We start from the raw sequence: 20,651 nt of genomic DNA on the forward strand, positions 1-20,651 counted from the left end.
AAAATGATCAAAAAGGAAAGAATTACTCATAAAAACATCCTCAAAGCTGCATTCATTAAGTCAAAACTCTACTGTGTGTACATATATATATACTCGAGGCTCTGTGTAATATTTATTGCTCGGTAGAAGCTTAATATGAAAGCAAATGAAACATGGGTGTTTTTGTCAAAGCAAAACAAAACAGAGGTCTGATGTTCTCTTGCATCACTGGAAACAGGATGCTGGCGTAGACATGGAGGAAAGTTTATCAAAAAGGTTTTAAAAATTCAAAAGCATTTTGTGTGTTAAGTTGCAGTTGGAGAAAAGTAATTAGGCAAGAGTCATTATGGTGAGTAACTTTTAAGACGAAGAAGGAGGGTTTGTTTTTTGGTTTTTTATGTGGCTCAACACCCCACAGCTGTAAAACTGTGCTGGGCACGAGACACATTACTTATTAACTTATTAGTGTGTATTTCGGTAACAAATAGTGTAAGTGTCGACAATTTGAAACTCAGACATCATATAATTATGAGTTCCAGAAAGCCTCTTTCACACCAGCAGTTTTAAGGGTCGGTGTATTTAATGTTCTTAATTTAATTTAACATCAGATTTATTCCGTTGGGGGTCAGGAAACAGGTTTGGTTTGGATTCCTCCTGGGTGTTTCGCTTTTGGAGGTTTTCAAAGTATGCCCAACTGGGAACAGTTCCTCGGGTAGTTGACTGGGGAGAAGGTGATCAGGAATACCCTACTTATCCTGCTGCCACTGTCACACAACTTTAGATCAGCAGAAGCGATGGATTTCAGAGTGTGAAATGTTTTATTGCAGTTTCTCTGAGTGTTGCACAGTCTGATCTACTCACACTCCAATAGAAGCACTAATGGTGTTTTCATGCTCGCCGTGCTCCCCCCCTGTAATGTGTGACGCACGCCTAGTTTGACGCCACATCCTGTGGCGCATACCAATGTATTTGTAACGCTTTGGCCAACTGTTCACTTCTTCGTAACCCCGCCGCTGCCACAGCTGAATTGAAGACACGGGTGTACCATCGTGCCAGTTTTTGCCACCATCTTAATGATATTCCAGTACAGAAGCTGAGAAATGTACACATATTTTTGACTTCATGTCCTCCAATATCAGCACCTATGATTCCTGCGCCTTAATGCATAAATAGAAGTAGCTGTGTGATAATGCAGTGGCGTTCAAAAGCAACCAATTTGAGGGTATACTGGTGCTTTAAGGGTGTACTTATTCTTTTACACACTGCTTCTGTAGTTTGGCCTAATTTTTATTAAATACATAATGACGCAGTGTGATATGTTATGTTTTATTGTTCATCTGAGCTGCATGTACATCACTTTAAGACCTCCCAAGGACCAGATTATATTTTATCATATCCTCATACATTAAACCCTAGAACTGCACAGTGTGTACTTGCGTTTTTTAGTGCCTGTGAATAATCAGGAGCTAGAAACTGACAAAGTAGCATACTATGGCATACAAAGTAGAAGCAGGCACTCTTTAGAGTTCAAATGTACACTTTAAAGCCAAGTTTAAGATTTAAGTTGTTTTTTTGTATAAATGTTAAATGCAGCATGTTACAAAAGAGCTGCAGAGGTGGTGGCAGGCTGGTTTTCAAAGCAAGCCGTTTCCCAATTGCTAGGCTAAGCTAAGCTAACCACCAAGCTCCATACTGCGGGAGAGTCTCCTTCTCATGTCAGAGTGAAAGCAAGTACGCACATTTTCCAGAACGATATTACTGCTTGTTAAATGGTTGAATACTATGATGTTCAGAATTAATACACAAAGTAAATGTAAAATAAATTCTTTCCCCTTATTTTTATGGAAATCATTTAGCCCATAATGGGACTACACTCACACACACCTGGTAATTCATTAGTGCAGCTGGATGAGCATTTTATGTGGAGCAGATAGAGGAACAAATGGTACTGTGCATTGCTTCATGTAGTCATTATTGTCATTATTATTCCACATTCTGGCTGCCTGTAATTACCCACTTTCCTTCCTGGTACACCGCTTTCTCTTTCTGATCCCCCCTTGTTCCAAAAGTGCGGGCTGGAAGATAATGTAATCACAAAAAGAACGAAATTGCAACGCTTCTGAATCAGAGGCAGAAAGGAGTACTGTAGAAGGGCTTTGAAGTCAGACAGTTAATATTGATGAGGTGAGGCGTTTTAGATGATTAGCACCAGAGATTTCACTTCTGTCTTTTATTTTTGCATCATTAAGGTCAAACGCCTAAAATTTCAAACTTTGCTTACATTTTCCAGTTGCTTGATCAGCAGACATGGTACAGGGAGAAGGGCAGAAAGCTCCAATTAATATTGTTTGACTGAGTGAAAAGAAAATGAGTCCAAATATTTTTTCTATTCCAAAAGAAAAAAAAAACCTTGTGTGGGAAAAACATACGTATGACTCACAATCTGGACGTGAATGTTTTCTATGCTGGGTAAACACATCAAATGTAGTGCATGTCTGCTAGACAAGCTCAGCTGGAGAACTATACTTTAGCAGTTCACTTCTGTTGACATGCAAAAGCTACATTAGAGGTTTTTTGCTGACACTCTTCACAAAGTCAGAATCAAAGCGATGTAAATATAAAGCGCTAGCAGCATGTCCTCGCCATTGTTTTAAAGTCCTTGTCAGGTTTGCTCCTTATGATGCCACAGCAAAGCTCTCTATGCATTGTACTTCTTTAGCAAGTCCCTTTGCCAGTGCCTCTTGCGATCTGGAAAAACTTTGGGCATGCGGATCTTTTTAAAGTCCTCGATGCATTTCTTCAGATCCTCCTCCAGCATTTTCCTCTCATCCTCATCCTCATCCAGCCCAGGCGGGGGGCAGCCGTTCTCCCTGACGCTGGGACGTGGAAGCGTCTTTAGTTTGAGCGTGGTAGGACGCTGGGGGCTGTCAGCGGGAGGTGGCGATGGAGGAGAAGGAGGACTGGATGATGAAGAAGGTTTGGATGAAGGCAGAGGAAGGGGGAAGACCGGGGGTGATGGCAGTGGAAGGTCAGGGATGTCTGGCGCAGGAGGAGGAGGGGGAGGTGTTAGGGGAGGAGGAAGCGGGTTTCGGAGGTCCAGTGTTGGGATGGTGCTGGTTTCAGGAAGGCTTTGGGTTCGGCCACTGCTGCTGGTTTCTGCTGTGGCTGACAGTGTAGGTGCGGCAGTGGGTTTAGAGGTCACTGCTTCAGTGGTAGTCGCTGCTGGGGGGTCAGAGGTCATTGCCTTGGAAATATCTGATGAACTCCCTGCAGAAAAAATAAAAAAATATATATTTATGAGCTAAATTTATGCTGATTTCAAATCTTTTCGTGCTTATAGTGAAATAAAAATATTGCTACTGTGTCTATACAATAGGCTACATATGTTCAGTAAATACACAGACAAATCCAGCTGATTAGCTTAGCTTAAAATCAATAGGGAGGGCATTCCAGAATACTAGTTCTTGCCTGAAAGACAGGAGGGCATAACGACCGCCCACAGTCCTGTAGTCATGGTGAGTTTGCCAGGAAAGTAATGTACACTATATATAAGTACTGGATTTGACTTGAACACAGATTAACTAGGGAGCTTTAAAGGTGCCTGTAGGCGTAACAATCTTTGGACTCAGTCAGGCTTTTCTGTTTTCCTCTTTCTAGTCTGTATGCTAAAATAAGCTAAGCTAATCACTCTCTGCATCCAGCAATGCATTCGATTTACAGGCTTCAGAGTTGTACTGCTTTTCTCATTTACCATTCACCGACAAGTGTTCCCATAAAAATGAAACGTATACGAATAACAAGCATTTACATTCAGATGTCTGCTCTGTTTGCATATAGGTCTCAGCCACCTGGGAAGCTTTCCACAAAAATTTGATTACATTTCACCTGTCTTTCTTTCTTTCTTTTTTTTACTCCCTCTTCTTTATCAGAGTGTGTCAGTAGTGTGCGGCTGGCACAGAAACAAACACCTGAGTCTTCAGCGTTACAGTTTTTTGTCTCCAAGAGTACAAAAGTAAACACACGCTGGCACAAGAGCATGTAGGAGCATTATGGAGGCAGTAATTAGCAGAGAATGGAGCTCAGCGTGAGAGATGAGGAGAGTGGAGGGCGGTTTCACTGCTTTTTTCAGTTTTAAATTACCTTTGGTTGCATGACTGTTTATCTGTGAAGATAAATACTGGCGCTGAACGGATGGCGTGAAACCTCCTGCCCAAAAGCTTAAGAAGCTTTTTTTTTCACAGCGTGATGATTTTTCATCTCATCTCTGTGTGAGAACTGAGGATGCTGCTGCTATGGCACTTCTTGGAAAAACTAGAGTGTGTGTACATTGTGTACCTCACGGTCTTTGAAAACCAATGTACCATTTTCAAATGCAGCTTCTATTTCTCTCCCTCTCTTTATTTATTTATTTTTAATGAAACCACTGAGCAAGCAATCAGCCTCTTCCTGTCCTTTTATTTCTGCTGCATGCATGATGGCACACACGCTCTGATTTGCTTGTGAAATTGCAGAAAGCACCTGCATCTACCTTAAAGTGAATGCGCTTAAAAATGTGTCTTCACTTTTATACTAATCTCACATTTTGACCACAGGTAATGTTAAATCTCACTATATTGTATATTTGTTATGTATTCTCAAACTGTTTTGTCATGTGATCCACTTTGTTGAATATTATGTTCTTTCTTAGGCTGGACGTTAAACAGTATGAAGCATTTGAATGAGCAAAACATTTATCCCGTCATTCACATTACATGGGAGCAAGCTAAACACTGTGCTACAATACTACTCAGCAGGAAATGTTTTTCTTCTGCAGCAAGAGGTCTTTAAAATTTTTGAACAGGTATTAGGATTTCAGAACACGATGATCCAGGCAAACACAAACACAAATGTCGATATAGGGTTCTGACATGCCGTAATGTGCACACACAAGAGTTTTCAACCAGATTGGATTTGATACAACCACCAGTCACGAGAGGAAAAATGTCTTTTCCATGAAGGGTAGCTGGAGGTTGCTGGCTCTCACAGGGTGAAAATGGTCCCAAGGAGGATGTTGCACCAAAACCTTCCTTTTGGTTGCTTGGAAATGGAGACCATTCATTTGCAAGTCTCAAATTGGTTGCCTCAGCACTGCAACCATTTTATTTTGAAGGAAAAAAGGCAAACGTGTCCTTTTCTGGTTTCTGCCTCACTTTGCACAGTTTAATTACCACTCGCAGAGTAGCTGGTGAGTGTTTGTAGGAAAGTTTGCATGGAAACTATGGTCAACCATAGCAATCATTAGTGATTAAAGCATCTACAAAGTAGTTTTTACCAACTGCTTAGAAATGCACATCTTTCTGTTTTGATGGTGGTTGCCAGGAGGTCAACTACCAGCCTCCATGTCTGTTTGACTGGGGTTTTAGTGACTCCCATGAACCTCCAGCAACCACTTGCCAACCTGTCGAGGAATACACATTTTCTTCTCATAAACAGTGCTGGGTGGTCATGGACAGATGGTCTCTAGGGCTTTGTGATTAGGACCTTAGTCACTAAACCCACTTGTCACCTTGACTGCCTTCTTCATCTATTTGATGCTCTCTTTAGATGGATGAGATAATCTGTCAAAGCCAATTATCTGCCTCCATCTGACCCTATGTTTATCATCCTCCTCTGTCATACCAATCCTCTGCATGTCCACCTTCACAACATCCATGAACTTCCACTGAGGTCTTTTTCTTTTCCTCCTCCCTGGAAGCACCACCATCAACACTCAACAACTTTGTCCAATACATTCTCTATCACTTCTCTGCACATGTCCAAACCATCTCAGCCTTGCCTCTCAAACTTTGTCTCCAAACTGCTTCAAGCAGTCCCTCTGATGTACTCATTGCTAATTTAGTTCATCCTGATCACTCCCAATGAATATCTTAGCATCTTCAATTCTGCCACCTCCAGCTCCACCTCCTGTTTTTTTTGTCTGTCCCACCATCTCCAAATCATACATCACAGCAGGTCTCACTACCACCTTGTAAACCTTCTCTTTCACTCTTGTTGCTATCCTTGTGTCACACATCACCCCAACACTAGTCTCAAAGATGCCCTTCTTCTTCTTTTTCTTCTTCTTCACCTCTCTAGCACACTGTCTGTGGCTTTGGGTCATTGACCCAAGGCATTTAAATTCTTCCACCTTCACTAGCTCTGCTCCTTGCATACTCATATTTCCACGTGTCTCCCTCTCATTCACACACGTGTATTTTCTCTTGCTTTCATCGACTTTCATTCCTCTTCTCTCTTGTGTGTACCTCGCTCCAGTGCATACCATAATTGTCACATGTCCAAAATGACATACAAGTTAACGTCACATGGTTAGCCATCACATGACTTCAAGATCTCAGTGTGTGTGTTGATGCAACATGGATCATATTAAATAAGAAAAAAAAGCATACTTGGACTGTTACCTTGGGGGTCTGACTTTTGCTATTTCCCATTCAAGAAAAGTCTACCAGTAACTGATGCAGAAAAAATGCAAAGGGGTGAAAAAATCCATCAGAATGCAAGAAACGAAGTGTGTGGAGCTCAAAATTTCCTGGGGGAAGACCCTGAGATCCCACAACTAATGTGTCTCCTTCCATTTACCAATGAAACCTACTCCTGTGATCACTCACGTTTCCACTGGCTGTGAAGCATGCAGGTACAGTGCATGAAAATGCAAATGAACAGTTAAGCACTCTCAAACATGTTCAGTGCAACAAGCACACACATGCTCACACACACACACACATATACACACACAGACATGCTCACAGACATACCATGACACACAACGGCCTGCACTGTTTCCTTTAGCAGAGCTTATCATTACGCTAACCAGCCTTACATAACGGCAAAAGCTGCTTGTGTCAAACGGAGGCGGCACGGCATATTCTCCCAGCTCCTTGGCTTTCTGAATACCTGAATGCGAGTGTGTGACAGAAAGTGCTCAAGCTAGTGTGCAAGAGCAAGTCAGTGTCAGCTGTGTGTGCCTGGGCATGCATATATAAGCGTATGTGTGTGTGCATGTGTAGGTGTGCTTGCGTATGGGCAGATGCGTTTGTTTGTTTGTGTGTGTTGTTATTCTGGGCATGAAAAGGAGGACGGCTAAAGACGGAGGGAAAGAAAGGATGTAGGGGGAGGAGGGAACGGGGTAGAAAGATGTTCTCCGCTGTGTGTGCTTGTGCATTTGGTGCATTCAGTGTCTTCATGATGAATACATGTGTTTGTGGGCTTCCTGAACGTGGGAGTATGGGGGCTTAGTAGTGTCAGAGGAGTAATCCACTGGGGGAAGGGCTCCGTGCTTTCCTCCTCCACCACTAAGCCTTATGGAGAAGAACAGCAAGAGAGTGCACTCAACCCTTTCCCCGGGCCACTTCTCCAGGGATATATGCAAAAGCTAGAGCTTTTTCGCACACATCACCCGCCCCACCTCCTTTTTTGCCTTTCCCATCTGTTCAGTGTGTCACATCCCTGCGTTGCCATCATTACTGCTATTAGCAACTCTAATGTGTCACTGTTGCCGAGGTTTATCACCTCTCTCTTATAAAACGTCTCCTCTGCTGTTTGTAATGCTGTCACCTGGATCTTTCATTTTGGTCAAATCAAAGCGCACCATTTATTCCCACACGGAGACTAAATAAAGCCATGAAACAGCTTGTAGGGCCTTAAATAAAGCTGGGTTGATATTAACAGTCAATTGAAATAAAAATAAAGGATTTTCTTTGACTTGTGTAATTATAAAGAGGTTAAAAAAGGCAATGATAAATGTCAAATGGCCACTTGAACAAATCATTCTCATAATAAAATGCCCAGCTTTTGAGCAGAAATAAATATGTTTACATCGTGGTGCAAAAAATGCTTTTAGTCTGTATGGCTAATTTACCCACTTTATAACAACAGGAGAAGACGTGATTCTTTTTAATTAGTAGTAATTTTTAATATTAGTGGCCACTTTGAGTGACAGGTAGCTGATGATACAGGTGGCTGTGTTGCTAGCTAGCTTCACCGCTACTGTTTATGTTAATGCCTTTTGGCCTATTTTAATGCAATAATATCAGACAAATAGCATTGCTCACTGTGTGGTTAACAGTTCTAAGAAGTCCATGTTCCATCTTTGGTGAGGTAAATACTGGGATTTTTATCAGTATGTTAGTAAGAACTGATTAACTGGTATCGGTGCCATATAGGCTCTGTTGACATTTTGCTAACCAAACATGCTAATGTTAGCTGATAACGCTCTCCGATAGCTGATGATTGCTAATTCTTTCCTTGTTGAAATGTTCACTTTTTACTCCAAACACACCAAGGTCGCCATCAAACTAAAGTCAAGGCTTTAGTATGTTCACAGACTGCTGTGTGACTTCATGTTTGCGGCTGAAATCTGGGATCTGGGGAGGCCAATAGTTCTGTGTGCATAGCTCAGCCTTTTCTCCCTGCTTTCCTTCTTTAAGAATGGCTTCTTGACAGCCACCCTGCCACTGAGACCATTTCTGATGAGGCTTTGATGAACAGTTGATGGATCAACTGATGATCTCTCAGGTCCCGTGTCAGGTCTTTGCTAGAATTGTGCCCTGAAGCTGAAGCGCACAGATGTTGCCATAACAAAGCTGGGAAGTAATGGCTAGAGGGAATCATTAGCAAGCTAAACCTCAAATTTCCATGCTACTAAAAGTTCACTGAACTGAATAATTTTATAAGTTAAATATTCAAGGGACTGCTAATGCTGTACATAGACAGCATGATAGATGGACTTTGTTTCCATTTCTAAAAACTAAGCCAATGCTGGTGTGCCTCAAATGTGTTTTCTTTTTAATGGCCAGGAGGGGGCTACTACTCTTTTTATAGAAAAAAAATTGAGATCATGCTGAATAAAGCGTTATGTCTGTTTTACAAATTAAAAAAGATGTATATACACTCTATATAAGAGCTGATATCCCTGTGCTGATGTTGTTCCTGCATCATCATAATGTCTGTCCATGTCAATATAGTTGTGATGTCATAGCGTTGCGATGTTTATATGAAACTATCTTCTAGAAGATATAGTAAGCATTTCAAGTGTTTTCTTTATTAATTTATACAATATGATAAATATTTTATCAAGTCTGGCCAAATTTAGGTTACTAATGTTGGTTTGCTAGTGATAATTTATAAAAGCATTAGCTAACTTCTTGGCTAACACTAACTGAATGCTCAAACAACGTCATTAGCAAGTTGCAATATTGAACCTGGAACATGTGCAGTTTCGTTGGTTTCACAGTGAGAAGTGTTTTACCCTCATCAAGTTTAGTTTCATAACAACAAAATGGTGATGGAGACAATGTTCAATATGAGGCTTTTTAACAGCAGGTGACATCATAGTGGCTGCAGCCATCTTTTACACCGTCTGTTAGTAGCCTACAAATGTTTATGATATGTTGGTTTGTTGAAAAAAAGAGGAAAAACTTTCATATTGCACTGGCTTTAAAGTCCCTAAATGCTTTGTTGTGCTTGGATGTTTCGTCAAAATATATCTGCTACTCACACAAGGTCAATTAATAAAAATTTAATTGAAATCCTAAAAACAGTAGATGAGTGTAGAACAAAGCTGCGTATCAGCAGCCACGACCGGGTCAATCAGCTTGCCGGTACTTTTTAAAATTCACTGCGACCGCTGACAGGTGTCGTGGCCTGAGGATGGAGAGACTGGCAAACAAGAGGACATCATCATCTCCATGGAAACGGCACAATGATGTGCAGGAGCCAGAGCTGCACAAATGCATAGTAATGTCTCTCAGACTGAGAGGAGCATTTTATCCTTTGTGGAGATGTACATATGGCTGTATCCTGCTGTTTCAAAGGAAACTGCACGCTACATAGTTTTGCCAATTGCAGCATGTTCCATATCTAATTACCTCGTATTCAGCTCAGATTTCCATCTCTGTTTTGTCAAACGATCTGCATGGTGCCTAATGACAGTGCGAGCGTCGCCTCCTACAGTCGCCTCTTTCATTGTCCTTTTTATCTCTGATTGACGACAAGCAAATACATACGGGGGTGTAATCAGACATAGTAATATTCTATTCTTCACATCAACTTTACATGCTGGGGCATAAACAGAACTGCCTATGTCAAAATCACTGGAGTGCGCTCACAAGTCTCAGAGCAATTACAAATCTGTCAATCTGCATAATGTGGAGGAAATGCCTGATGTAAACAGCTGGAGACCAGAGAGTTGCTGCTATGTAAGAAAACTTAAAAAGGGGAGTAAAGGTCAGAGGAAAGAGAGGGTGAAATAGTGGGAAAAGTTTGGAACAAATTTACAAGCGCTAAATTTCTAACAGATACGGTGTTTCACTGCATTTAGAAAAGACCAGAACATTTTTCTTATTTCTGCATACTTGCACGTATTCAGTCTGAGTGTCTGCTGATTCACCTGCCTCAAGTACCTCCTCTTTATCTTCGCTTTCCTTTCAAAACCCTGAGCTGCTACCTGGCTCCCACAGGGCATAACCAGCCTGCCTAAGCACCCTAAAGTCCATCCTGGCACCCCTCGGCTCCTGCAGCTACTGTGCCACCTGCTTCCTCTTTCCTCCTGCCTGCTTTCAGCAAAGTCCAACCCTATCCTGGGCTGCAGCACTAAGACCAATCCTGACTGTTCAGATTACTGATAATTAGAGGGACAGATTAGAGCCCAAGTCTCCAGATGGCCAAGGTGAATCCTATTCTAATGACAGCACTCACAGACACTGTGAGCTCCTTTAGACCAGCACAGACACAGAAACGCTCAGTCGCATGTTTTTTCCAGTTCTGTCATTAATGGATGGCATGAAAATCAAATTCAACAAATTTGAATAATTCATTGTTGAGAGATATTTGTTTGCATAGGAACATTGGAATAGATCATTTTATTCCTCAAAATGGATAAACTAAGCCCGATTACCAACATGCAATATAAAACTTTAAAAACACTGTCGTATAGCCTTTATAATAAATGTATTTATAAAGGGTGGGGTTAATACACCTGAATTTATTACAGAATAAGAACAAATTCTAGAGATATCAGTAGAGAAACATAATACAGCTCTATATTGCTCTTTACTCTCTGTTGACTTTTAAAGAGATATATCCAGCGAGCAGCACTTCACTGGGCGAAAATGCCAGAGAAGATTGGCCAGACTGCTTTGAGGTTAAGCGCAGCAACAGCATAACCACTTGTCATAACTAAGGTATGCAGAAGAGCATGGCTGAATGCACAACACAGCCTTAAAGCACAGGCTCAACAAAATTGGACCATGGAAAAACATTGCCTGGTTTGATGAGTCTCGGAATTTGGTGTAATTGGCATGAAAGCATGGATCTGTCCTGCCTTGTATATCAATGGTTCAGGCTGGTTCCCAAAGCTCACATCAGCTTAAAGTGGTTTCTAGCAAGGTGTAACTGTACAGGAGTACCTGCGGTGGCTACTAGAGTTAAAATGGCCCATTAATAAGTAGTAATGGGCCATTAATAAGTATTATTAATAACTCTAATAATTAGAGTTAAATCAGCATTTTGTTAGTACCTGATTAAAAAACCACAGGACACGATAATGGCAGTTGTTACCCAACGTGGCTCTTGGTGACACATCAAGGAAACAGCTGACGCAATGGCCTCTGGAGTGAAAGCATTTGGTGGCTCTATTGTGCTGAACTAGACATTTTACTGGTGTGGTTTGCCCCCCGAGAGGAACGTGTCATTACAAATCTGTACAAAGTTTTTCTGCGCGATCATTATTATCCTATCATTAAAAGTTTCTATCATGATGGCAGTCTTCTTTCCCAGAATGACAACTCCCCCCGTCTATAGGGCATGCGGGTTCACTGTTTTGATGAGAATGAAAATGATATGAATTATATGCTTCACAGTCAGCAGAGCTCAAAATAATTAAACACCTACGGGAGATTTTGTACCAAGTGTTAGCACTGTCCACCAGCGCCATCAAAACACAAAATGAGGGAATATCTTTTGATTTAACTGTGTTGATTTTTTCCAGGGAAGTTACAGACCCTTGGAGAATGAATGCCAAGAAGTACTTCCCTTTAATTTGTCAAGTTTTACGTAAAATAGAATCATTGCATTTCTTTTAACATGCCGATTGAGGCAGCTTCCACCCTGCCTTTCCCAATCCAATCTATTACATCTCCATTTTGGCCTAATTGTGCCTCTTTTCTTTTAAAATTGCTCCTGCCTCGTCACATATTTATAGTCTCCGTGGGACTGTATATGCCAAGCTTTGCCACTTCAGTTCTTCCTTTTTGTTGCTTACACTTATCCTACAATTTCCCCGTTGACACTTTCACTTACTATACAACTTATATCGTGCTTCTTCATTCCACTCATGCTCTTGCTCAGTGCCTGCACAGAGCCATCATTTCCGTGTTGGAGAATTGCGCCGACAAAGGGAAAAACAAACTGGCAATGCAGGGAGAGTAATGAGATAACAGCACTGTAAATCAGTAGTGATTCCAGGTTGTCACTCCCCCCTCTGGCTTCCCCCCTGACGTGACCATCTCCTGTCCTAGCACAATGAAGTCCCTCCTGTCCCCCCCCCCCCTTCCCTTGTCATTCGGGGTGAAAATGTTTTGTGACAGCTGCTCTCTGTAGGAGCTGAGAATGAGGGGAAGCCAGGCATGTGGAGAAGCTGGAGGACAGAGCGATACAAGTGAATAAGGTACACATCTGGCTCGGTGCCTGACTCACTATAAATAGCCCAACACACACACAATGAGACCAAGAAGTCCCAAGCCAGTGTTACTGTACTCCCTAAATGTTGGCTTGCATGGCAGCAATAGCAAACAAGGGGTGAACACACACACACAGACATTTTGATGGAGAACACAGCGGTGCACCTCAGGCCGCTGCTACCCCCCGCCCAGGTTGGTCAGTGCTACTCCAAGGTAATTATCAGCAATGATGTTGTTCTATATGAGCATGTTCTTCTCTTTGTTTTAATTTCCATCAAGAGAGGAGGAGGGAGGTAAATGCCTTATTTGCCTGCTAATGCATTTTAAACTGTTCTCAAAGAAGAGTGAAAACAAGGCAGTCGATTAGATCTAAAACCTCACGGCCCAGAATCAAAATCCCAGCACGGGAATTGTGTTGCACATCTTCTCGTTGCAACTTCCCTCTCCCCGCGAGCGCGCGTGTTCGTGTGAGCGTGCGTTTAGAGATGCCAACTGCACGCTCAGCATGTTTGTGTGAGAGGGAGTGGACCTCAGTCGCACTGACGCACCCGAAACGGAGGCCTGTCCAACCTGTCATCCAAAAAAAAACCAAAAAAAAAAATAAAACCACACAAGCGTAAAGGCAACAGAACAAAACAACAAGAGCCAAATTATCCTGGCAGACAGATCCAAAAGCAGACGAGGCAGTGAGACATAAACAAGTACAGCCACATGGCTGCAGCTGAAGGCTCAGAATGAACAGGAACAGCAGCTTTCAGACATCTGAGGTGCTGAGAAATTGACTCACCCTTGTCTTGTCACTCTCACACATGCAATATGTCTCTCCCCGAAAAAGAAAGATGTAGTCTAGGAATCTTGGCTAAGTTTAGTCAGCTTAATGGTGAAGTTCATGAATCACAAACAGATGATAAAAAATACTGTTTCTTCCTTATGGTAAAGATCAACAACCCCCCATTTGTGCTGGTTTCATGCTACAGATTGATAGTGATAGCAACTATACTGAGTGTGCTCTTGATTCTGCAGTGTATCCCTTGGGTGCAGTGTGACTGAATCTCTTTGGGGGTGCTGATGGAGCTGACAGGCCGCAGAGGAGCATCTTACAGCACAGTCCTCCCCTTCTCCAAATAACAGGAAGAGAGATCAGATGGGAACACCGAATCCTTGTCAAATAAATACCCCCGCAGTCTCCCAAATATCTATCTCTCTGTGCCCCATTTTCCAATCCCCATTTCCTTTGACGTGCATCTGTTCCTGTTCTCTTCTGCCTTCTTCCCCTCTTTTTCCAAATAGAGAATGCAATGACCCAGCTGGCTCCGAGACAAGGATCATCCTCAGAGAGGGAAAAGAGACAGGGCCAAAGCATGTTGTCATGTAGAGCAGCCTACAGTAGCAAAAGCTTGGGTCAAATCACTGCCTGAAGGCACGCAGAGAAGCCAGTCTCGCACTCATTCTCGAATCCTTCGACTTTAGTGACAAATGAGTCCTCATAAATGTGAAAATCTGCGCTTGAAACAACAACAAATGATTGATTTCATTTGATAATTTGTTGTGTGACAAGCTGAAATTTGGCAATCTGCTGCGTTCCCCCCCCCAAAACATGAAGAAGCAAAAGGTCATGGTAAAATATCTTTATTGTGACACTGAATATGAATAGGCATACTGTGGCGACACAGTGAGAACCTGCTGCCTTTGCAAGCACACGAGCAGACAATGCTACACTTTTCAACCACGTGTTTCACAAGACACATTTAAAAAAAAAGAAAAAAAACACCACTGAATTTCAGCGCGCACATTTCGTCTGGTCTGTGGATGCTCTGAATGTCAGCGTCTGAATGTCAACGTTTCCACGCATCTCGCTGCTGCTGTTGAATCTCAAGGAATTTGCGCTGACGAGAGGAGGAGAGGTTAAGGAGGCCAGTGCCTGAAATTTCACACGAAGGCATGTTTCTCCATGTTTGCGCTAATGACTGACCTTGGCACTCCCGTGTTGCTGTAGTCCGCCGGAGGACAGCGACAGAGGAATGCTGCCTGTGACTGTGTTTATTTGGGCTGGAGAGACACTGCAGGCACAGTATTGTCCTGGTCTCTGAGGATTTGTCATGCATTCCAGAGCGGGCGGGGGGGATCATTTTTTTTCTCCCTGAATTAGAGAGCAACATAAATTTTTCACAAAGTTTTGTGAAGCTCATTAGCTATGCTTTTATCAAGGCCAGAGTGAGATCAGGTTTAGAGGTCTTATACTAAGATAATTAGCATGAGATAATCGCTCGGTAGAGAACTTCTGAGACAGAGTTTATAAAAAGACACGTGACTGCCTCACATACATAATCCTTAAGTCTGGTTGTTGTTCGAGTGTAAATTATGACACCTTTGCCCTCAATGAAAATACTTTGTACTTATATTGTATTTTGCTGTTGTTTTTTATTGATGACACACAAAAATGATTTCTAGTCTCTCAGAAATGGATAAACTGTTGCTCTGCGGGAGGTTGTAAATACTACGGAGTCCTGAAATTTAGATTCAATCTTTAAGATTTTGACTGCACACAGAAATTTGGTCAATTATTGGCAACAAAATAAGGGTTTTCTAATCTGCTTGGACAAGGCCTGTTATCTGTGCATGTCCTCGTTTCTATCCTGGCTCAGATTTTTTGGTCAAATGCTTCACGCAAGTCCAGGCTGAAGAGAAAAAAAGAGGGTAAAAAAAAAAAGTGGAAAAGCAGATGGAAGGATGGAGGACATGGTGCCTGAGGGCTGAAAATTTCATACGGAGGAGAGTTTGTGTCCAAGGACATTTCCTCTGATGGGAAACGCTGAGATGAAAATTTGAACGGCTTTACTTGTGATTGACTTGCATTGTCACCGAAAATTAAAATGTGAAACTGCGGTAATGGGAATGTGCTATTTTCATCATACTTTGTGCTCCCTGGTATTCAAAAAGAAAAAAAGAAAAAAAGAAATAACCCCCCTTTTTGGGGGTTAGGAATGGAAATACAAGCAGGATAGAAAGAAAGCATATTTTATTTGACAAATCAATTTGCGTTTGGTGGAACACTTTTAATATCAGTGTTGTCTATGCCTGCAGCGACACACTGCAGCAGGGTCTAACAGACTGACTCGGATGTCAACAACACTTCATCACACTGAAACACAATATTGCAATTTCTAGACATTTCAGAATACATTTATTACAACTGTCAGACACACTAAAAAGTCGACACCTTGCCGCACGGGTGAACTTTGCCTTGCGCTGCCTGTTCCCCGAACAGTTTTAAATGAAACCTCTTATTTGTCCTCATTTTGAGCCATTTCTGCATTTTCCTGTAATCTGATGAATCCTTTGTTGGATTTAAGTGTCCCACGTTTATGTTAGTCTGAGGTATATGATGTGCAGACCCGTCCTGAGGCTGTATCTGGATCTTGTGCTCCTTTTTGAGCCGGCTGTGAGTTACTGAAAGTTACGCGCGCTCGCTATAAGCTGCCATTGCTACAGTGGTGAGAAAACACTGGGCTTTGGCTGGCTACAGCAAATCCTACCCTTTCTCACTGGTACAGAAGGAGTGAGCTATAGTCAAATACGCAGCCGCTTCAGCTAATACTGAGTATTATTTATTAACCTTTATTTAACCAGGAAGATCCCATTGAGATTAAAAACCTCTTTTTCATGTTATTAAGAATAACATTGTTGATTACGGGACATCCAAAGATCTGCTGTGATGACTGCTGATTTCTTCTTACGCAAATAACAGGAAGCAATGTGTAAGCCCATTCTGACATGTGACCGGCTGTGGAAAATAATTATCTTTAAGATGTAATTGATGCAACACCTTCCATCTTCTCTGCCCTATCAGTGTGGGTGATTAAAATACTGAAAGCTCCACTGCACAGTCAATACACACACCTTTTCCCCCCTCTCTCATTGTCTGTCTCTAAGATCTCTTGATATTTGAGCTTTAATAGTTTTTCAACATTTGCCACACAACCCGTTTTCTTTCTTTCTTTCTTTCTTTTTTGGGGGGGGAGACCTCCGCACAACTTCAATCTGCTTTTTCTGAAAAAATAACTTCACTGCAGTCTTTTCTTTTCTATTCACTCCAAAGCAGAACAGATTAACTATGGCACGTTCCCAAACCACACGGACATGGTACTGGACACATTTAATAAAAACTAAAGGAAATTAGATTACACTTCCTTTGTGTGCGTGTGTGTGTGTGTGTATGTGTGTGCATGTGTTGGGGTTTCTCACGTCCCTCAAGGCTGATAAGATGTCCAATTATTTGGTAATTTAGTTCAAAGGAGCAGGAGACAGTCCGATCTGCTTGAGTAAGCAGGCAAAATATAGCACTGTACATCACGGCAACTCTTTGAAGCCCTTTCCCTTATGCCCTTATGACTGGTTCAGTAGTCATATAGACACACTGGTGTTTTTTATTCAACAAAATTAGCTCTTGGATACAGTATTGTGCTTTAACCAAGGCATATGCACTATATAGAGAGTACAAAAAGGGAATAGAAGGTATCAGTCTCTGCAGGAAAGGCTGTGGGGTTGCTGTGGTTCAGGGCTGGGGACTACAACTAGATGGAGAGGCGGCGGCTTAAGCAAGGGCAAAAGCTTGGCCTGATGATGGGGGGGGGGAGGGTGAATTCGGGGTTGAAGGGGAAGGCTGCAGGTTCGATCTGCAGAGAAGGTATGAAGAGTCAGAGCAGCGGCCAGGTACTGTTCACAGGATAAAAGCTGGAGGCTGTAAAGAGAGATGGAAGGGCACAACATCTACAGTACATCTACTGGTTCAGAAGCCATCAGAGAGAGAAAGACAGGATGGCTGGAGGCTGGAGGGGGAGGGGGGTTCTTGGACACAGGGTGAGGGGACCGGGAAACAAAGCCGATAGTCTCACTCACGGTAGAACACATATTCAGTGTAGCTGGTCCAGATCTTGTCGTCCGTCTGCTCGTGGGCAAAGGCACAGGTTCCTGTGGAATTGCAGGCCACCATGTGAAAGCCTGCATCTGCCAGCTTGTCAAAAGCCTGCTCCAGGAAGGTGAACTTGAGATAGTAGCGGGATGTATAGCGCTCAGGGGGGCGATCCGGGTCCCGGCTCTCGTTCAGCGTTTCCCCAAACACCTCTTTAGCCAGGGAGGTCTTCCCACACACCATGATCCGTGCCACTCGGCGAAATTTGGCATCCGTGTGGCTGTCGCGCCCCAAGGTGTAGGAGCCTCGGTAGCCAATAGTGATGAACCCAGAACGTTTGCCATCCATGGCGCCGGGCACCAGGCTGGCACAGGCAGCAGCAGCAGCACCCAGAGAGCCGAGGTTACGGGAGGTGTCAGTCCCAGGTGAGGAGTCCTCTGTGTCACTAGGACATCCCTCATCACCAAGGGAGTTCTGTTTGCTGATTTTGGGTGCCAGAAGCCTGACGAGCTCTGGCAGGTTGAAGAACTCAGCCTCTCTCTGCAAACGACCGCGCTCTGGGAAGTGGTCTGGAAGGACCAGCTGCTGGTCACGCATGTAGTCCAGGATGTAACGAAACAGGAAACCATCACGGTCTACAAAGAAGCGCCCCTTTGTGTCCCTGGCCAGTCCTTTGGCTGACTTTTGAGTAAACATCTCCCACAGCAGAGAGTCTGGCACGCTTGTGAGTGTAGAGTAGCGGGTTATGTACACCTGCCCACCGACATTGAGCTCTATGATCTCTGGAAAGGGTATCTCCTCTGCAGATATGCCACTATCTGGCAAAGCCATGTTCGCCTCCTGCCACGCTCGTCCACTTAGATGCAACTTTGTTTTACTTGTTTTAGTTATAGTTCAAATCGGGATCAGCACTGGAACTGTTTCCAAGCCTTTCACGGTCAATGGTGTGGGCTGCTTGGCTGCCAAATTTCAGGTCCTGTGCTATTGGAGCGCTGCACTATTTGTCAGCGCGTAAAAATAAGAAAAAAAGCTCGCATAAATGCTTTAAGCTGCCACACTGCTTCTAATCTAACTACAGCTTTTTCATTTACTTACTAAAACATGGCGCAGGGATTCAGGAAGCGGTGACTGGAGCCGTTGTGTCCATGTCCTTTACGCGCAGGTAGACGTGTAGCTTGAGCATGAAATTCTGCTTTCCGTACCAGCTCTCTGGTCAGAAAATGCACCATTTGCACAACTACTCATTACGACTTCTCTTCGTCTAATCTCGTTTGGGTGTCCTGGCGCAAACAGGATCAGAACTTCAACAATGCGTTTTATAGCAGTCCGGCTCTAAAGGTTCTATTGTTGTTAAAATCCACGCGAAGAAGACGAAGTTCCAAATGTAGTGAGAGGCTATGACAGTTATTAAAAAGATCTCATTCGTCTCCATCCCTTTACGCGCGCTGGTTAGCTGCTCAGACTCTCCGCTCCGGTGTATCGTCTCGTGCCAAACTGTAACTTAACTGCATCGTAACGGTGGACACGGCGTTTATCTCTTACGCTTAACCACGCCCTACGGTGACGCGCCTCTGCCGTGATTCAGCTCAAAAACACCCAGTCTTCCAAGAACAAGCCGACAGCACCTTTCCGTGATTCTCCCAGTGGAGTCGCGGTTATGATTGTGCGATTTGACTCCAAGTTGTCCTATAATGGTCTATTAATGGGTCGGTTTTTATCAGTGAGCTAGACCTGACTAAAAGCCATCTAAACACCAAACTGCACCACTGCCCGAACCTTATATTTGCCAGGGTCACATTCAAACCCTCGCGCTTTCTTAGAAAATTCTTATATTGTTTGATGCCATAATTTTTGGCACCGCTCGCAGTGATCAGTGTGGTCACTTTGCGCGAGAGGGGTGGGATAACAGCGACATCTAGTGAGCACTCTAAAAGAAACAGTTTCCCTAAACACTGATAACAACTTAAATTCTGATTATAAAGATATAAAGGGTTGTTATTGGAGATAGTGCGCTGTAGTCTAAATACCTTTTCACTCAGAAATCTGCACATTTGAACCTCGCTGTGCACAATGATTTACAAGCACAGTTTGGCTCACTGTTGCTCTTCTGCAAGGTGGAAAGCTTCTCTGTGCTCAGCTAAGATCTGAGTTACTGTGATGTGACCATGCGGCTTGCACGGCTATGAAACTGAAACTAGAACCCACCAGCAGCCCATATCACACAGGGTTTTACTAAAGTAAGACACAGAGTGCATGGTCACAAATAGATGTGGTATTTACTGAATCATCTATTTTATAGTGTAAAGGCATGCATCTATACAATATCACAAGTGCATTTTGCAGGTTTCAAAACTCTGAGATAGTATCCAGCTGTTCCCTGGGTGAGAATGCCTTGTTGAGGCCAGATGTCAGAGAGAATATCTAGACTGTTTTGAGCTGATAGAAAGCCATAAGTAGCTCCTCCGCATACAGTGTTGCAACCAACGTATGCAGAAGAGCATCTCTGAACACAGAACATGTGCACCACACTGAGTGCCACTTCTGTCAGTTAAGAACAGGAAACTTGAAGCTATAGGTTGCTCACCAGAATTGGACAACAGAAGACTTGCTTGCTCTGATGAATCTCAAATTTTGCAAACTCAGATGGAAGGGTCAGAATTAGGTTTAAACAACATGAAAATACAAATCCATACTGACATGCATCAATGTTTAAGGCTGCTGCTGGTGGTGGTGGTGGGGTAATGGTGTGAGGGATGTTTCCCTGCACACTGGTCCACTGTGTGCACTTGGTTCCAGCCGAGCATCATTTATCATCATTTTGAAGCGCCTTGAGTCAACTTTTGTTGTGATTTGGCGCTATATAAATAAAATTGAATTGAATTGAATTAAAAACCAAAATCTGCCTGAGCATTGCTGCTGATGTCCATCCCTTTGTGGCCAGAGTGTACCGCTCTTCTGATGGCTGCTTCTAGCAGAATAACACACCATATTAAAAAGCCCAGATCAACCTTTCCTTTTATTGAACCAGTGAGAAAATGTTCCATTCA

General features: G+C 42.9%; 1 protein-coding gene across 2 annotated transcripts; it reads right to left on the minus strand.

The window, feature by feature from the left end:
• Positions 1 to 2,194: 2,194 nt before the first annotated feature.
• kctd12b (potassium channel tetramerisation domain containing 12b) lies at positions 2,195 to 19,252 on the minus strand. 2 transcript variants are annotated; one of them, XM_080307163.1, is made up of 2 exons: positions 17,592 to 19,252; positions 2,195 to 3,246 (listed from the first exon to the last, which is right to left on the minus strand). In XM_080307163.1, exons 1-2 carry the CDS (start codon positions 18,433 to 18,435, stop codon positions 2,678 to 2,680), a joined length of 1,413 nt encoding a protein of 470 aa, XP_080163289.1. In that variant the 5' UTR covers positions 18,436 to 19,252; the 3' UTR covers positions 2,195 to 2,677. The 2 variants fall into 2 exon arrangements, with proteins under 2 accessions (XP_080163289.1, XP_080163294.1); XM_080307168.1 differs by lacking the exon at positions 2,195 to 3,246 and adding an exon at positions 14,306 to 14,832.
• Positions 19,253 to 20,651: the final 1,399 nt, after the last annotated feature.

The sequence above is a fragment of the Astatotilapia calliptera genome, chromosome 2 (assembly GCF_964374335.1).
Source record: "Astatotilapia calliptera chromosome 2, fAstCal68.1, whole genome shotgun sequence".
Classification (NCBI taxonomy): domain Eukaryota; kingdom Metazoa; phylum Chordata; class Actinopteri; order Cichliformes; family Cichlidae; genus Astatotilapia; species Astatotilapia calliptera.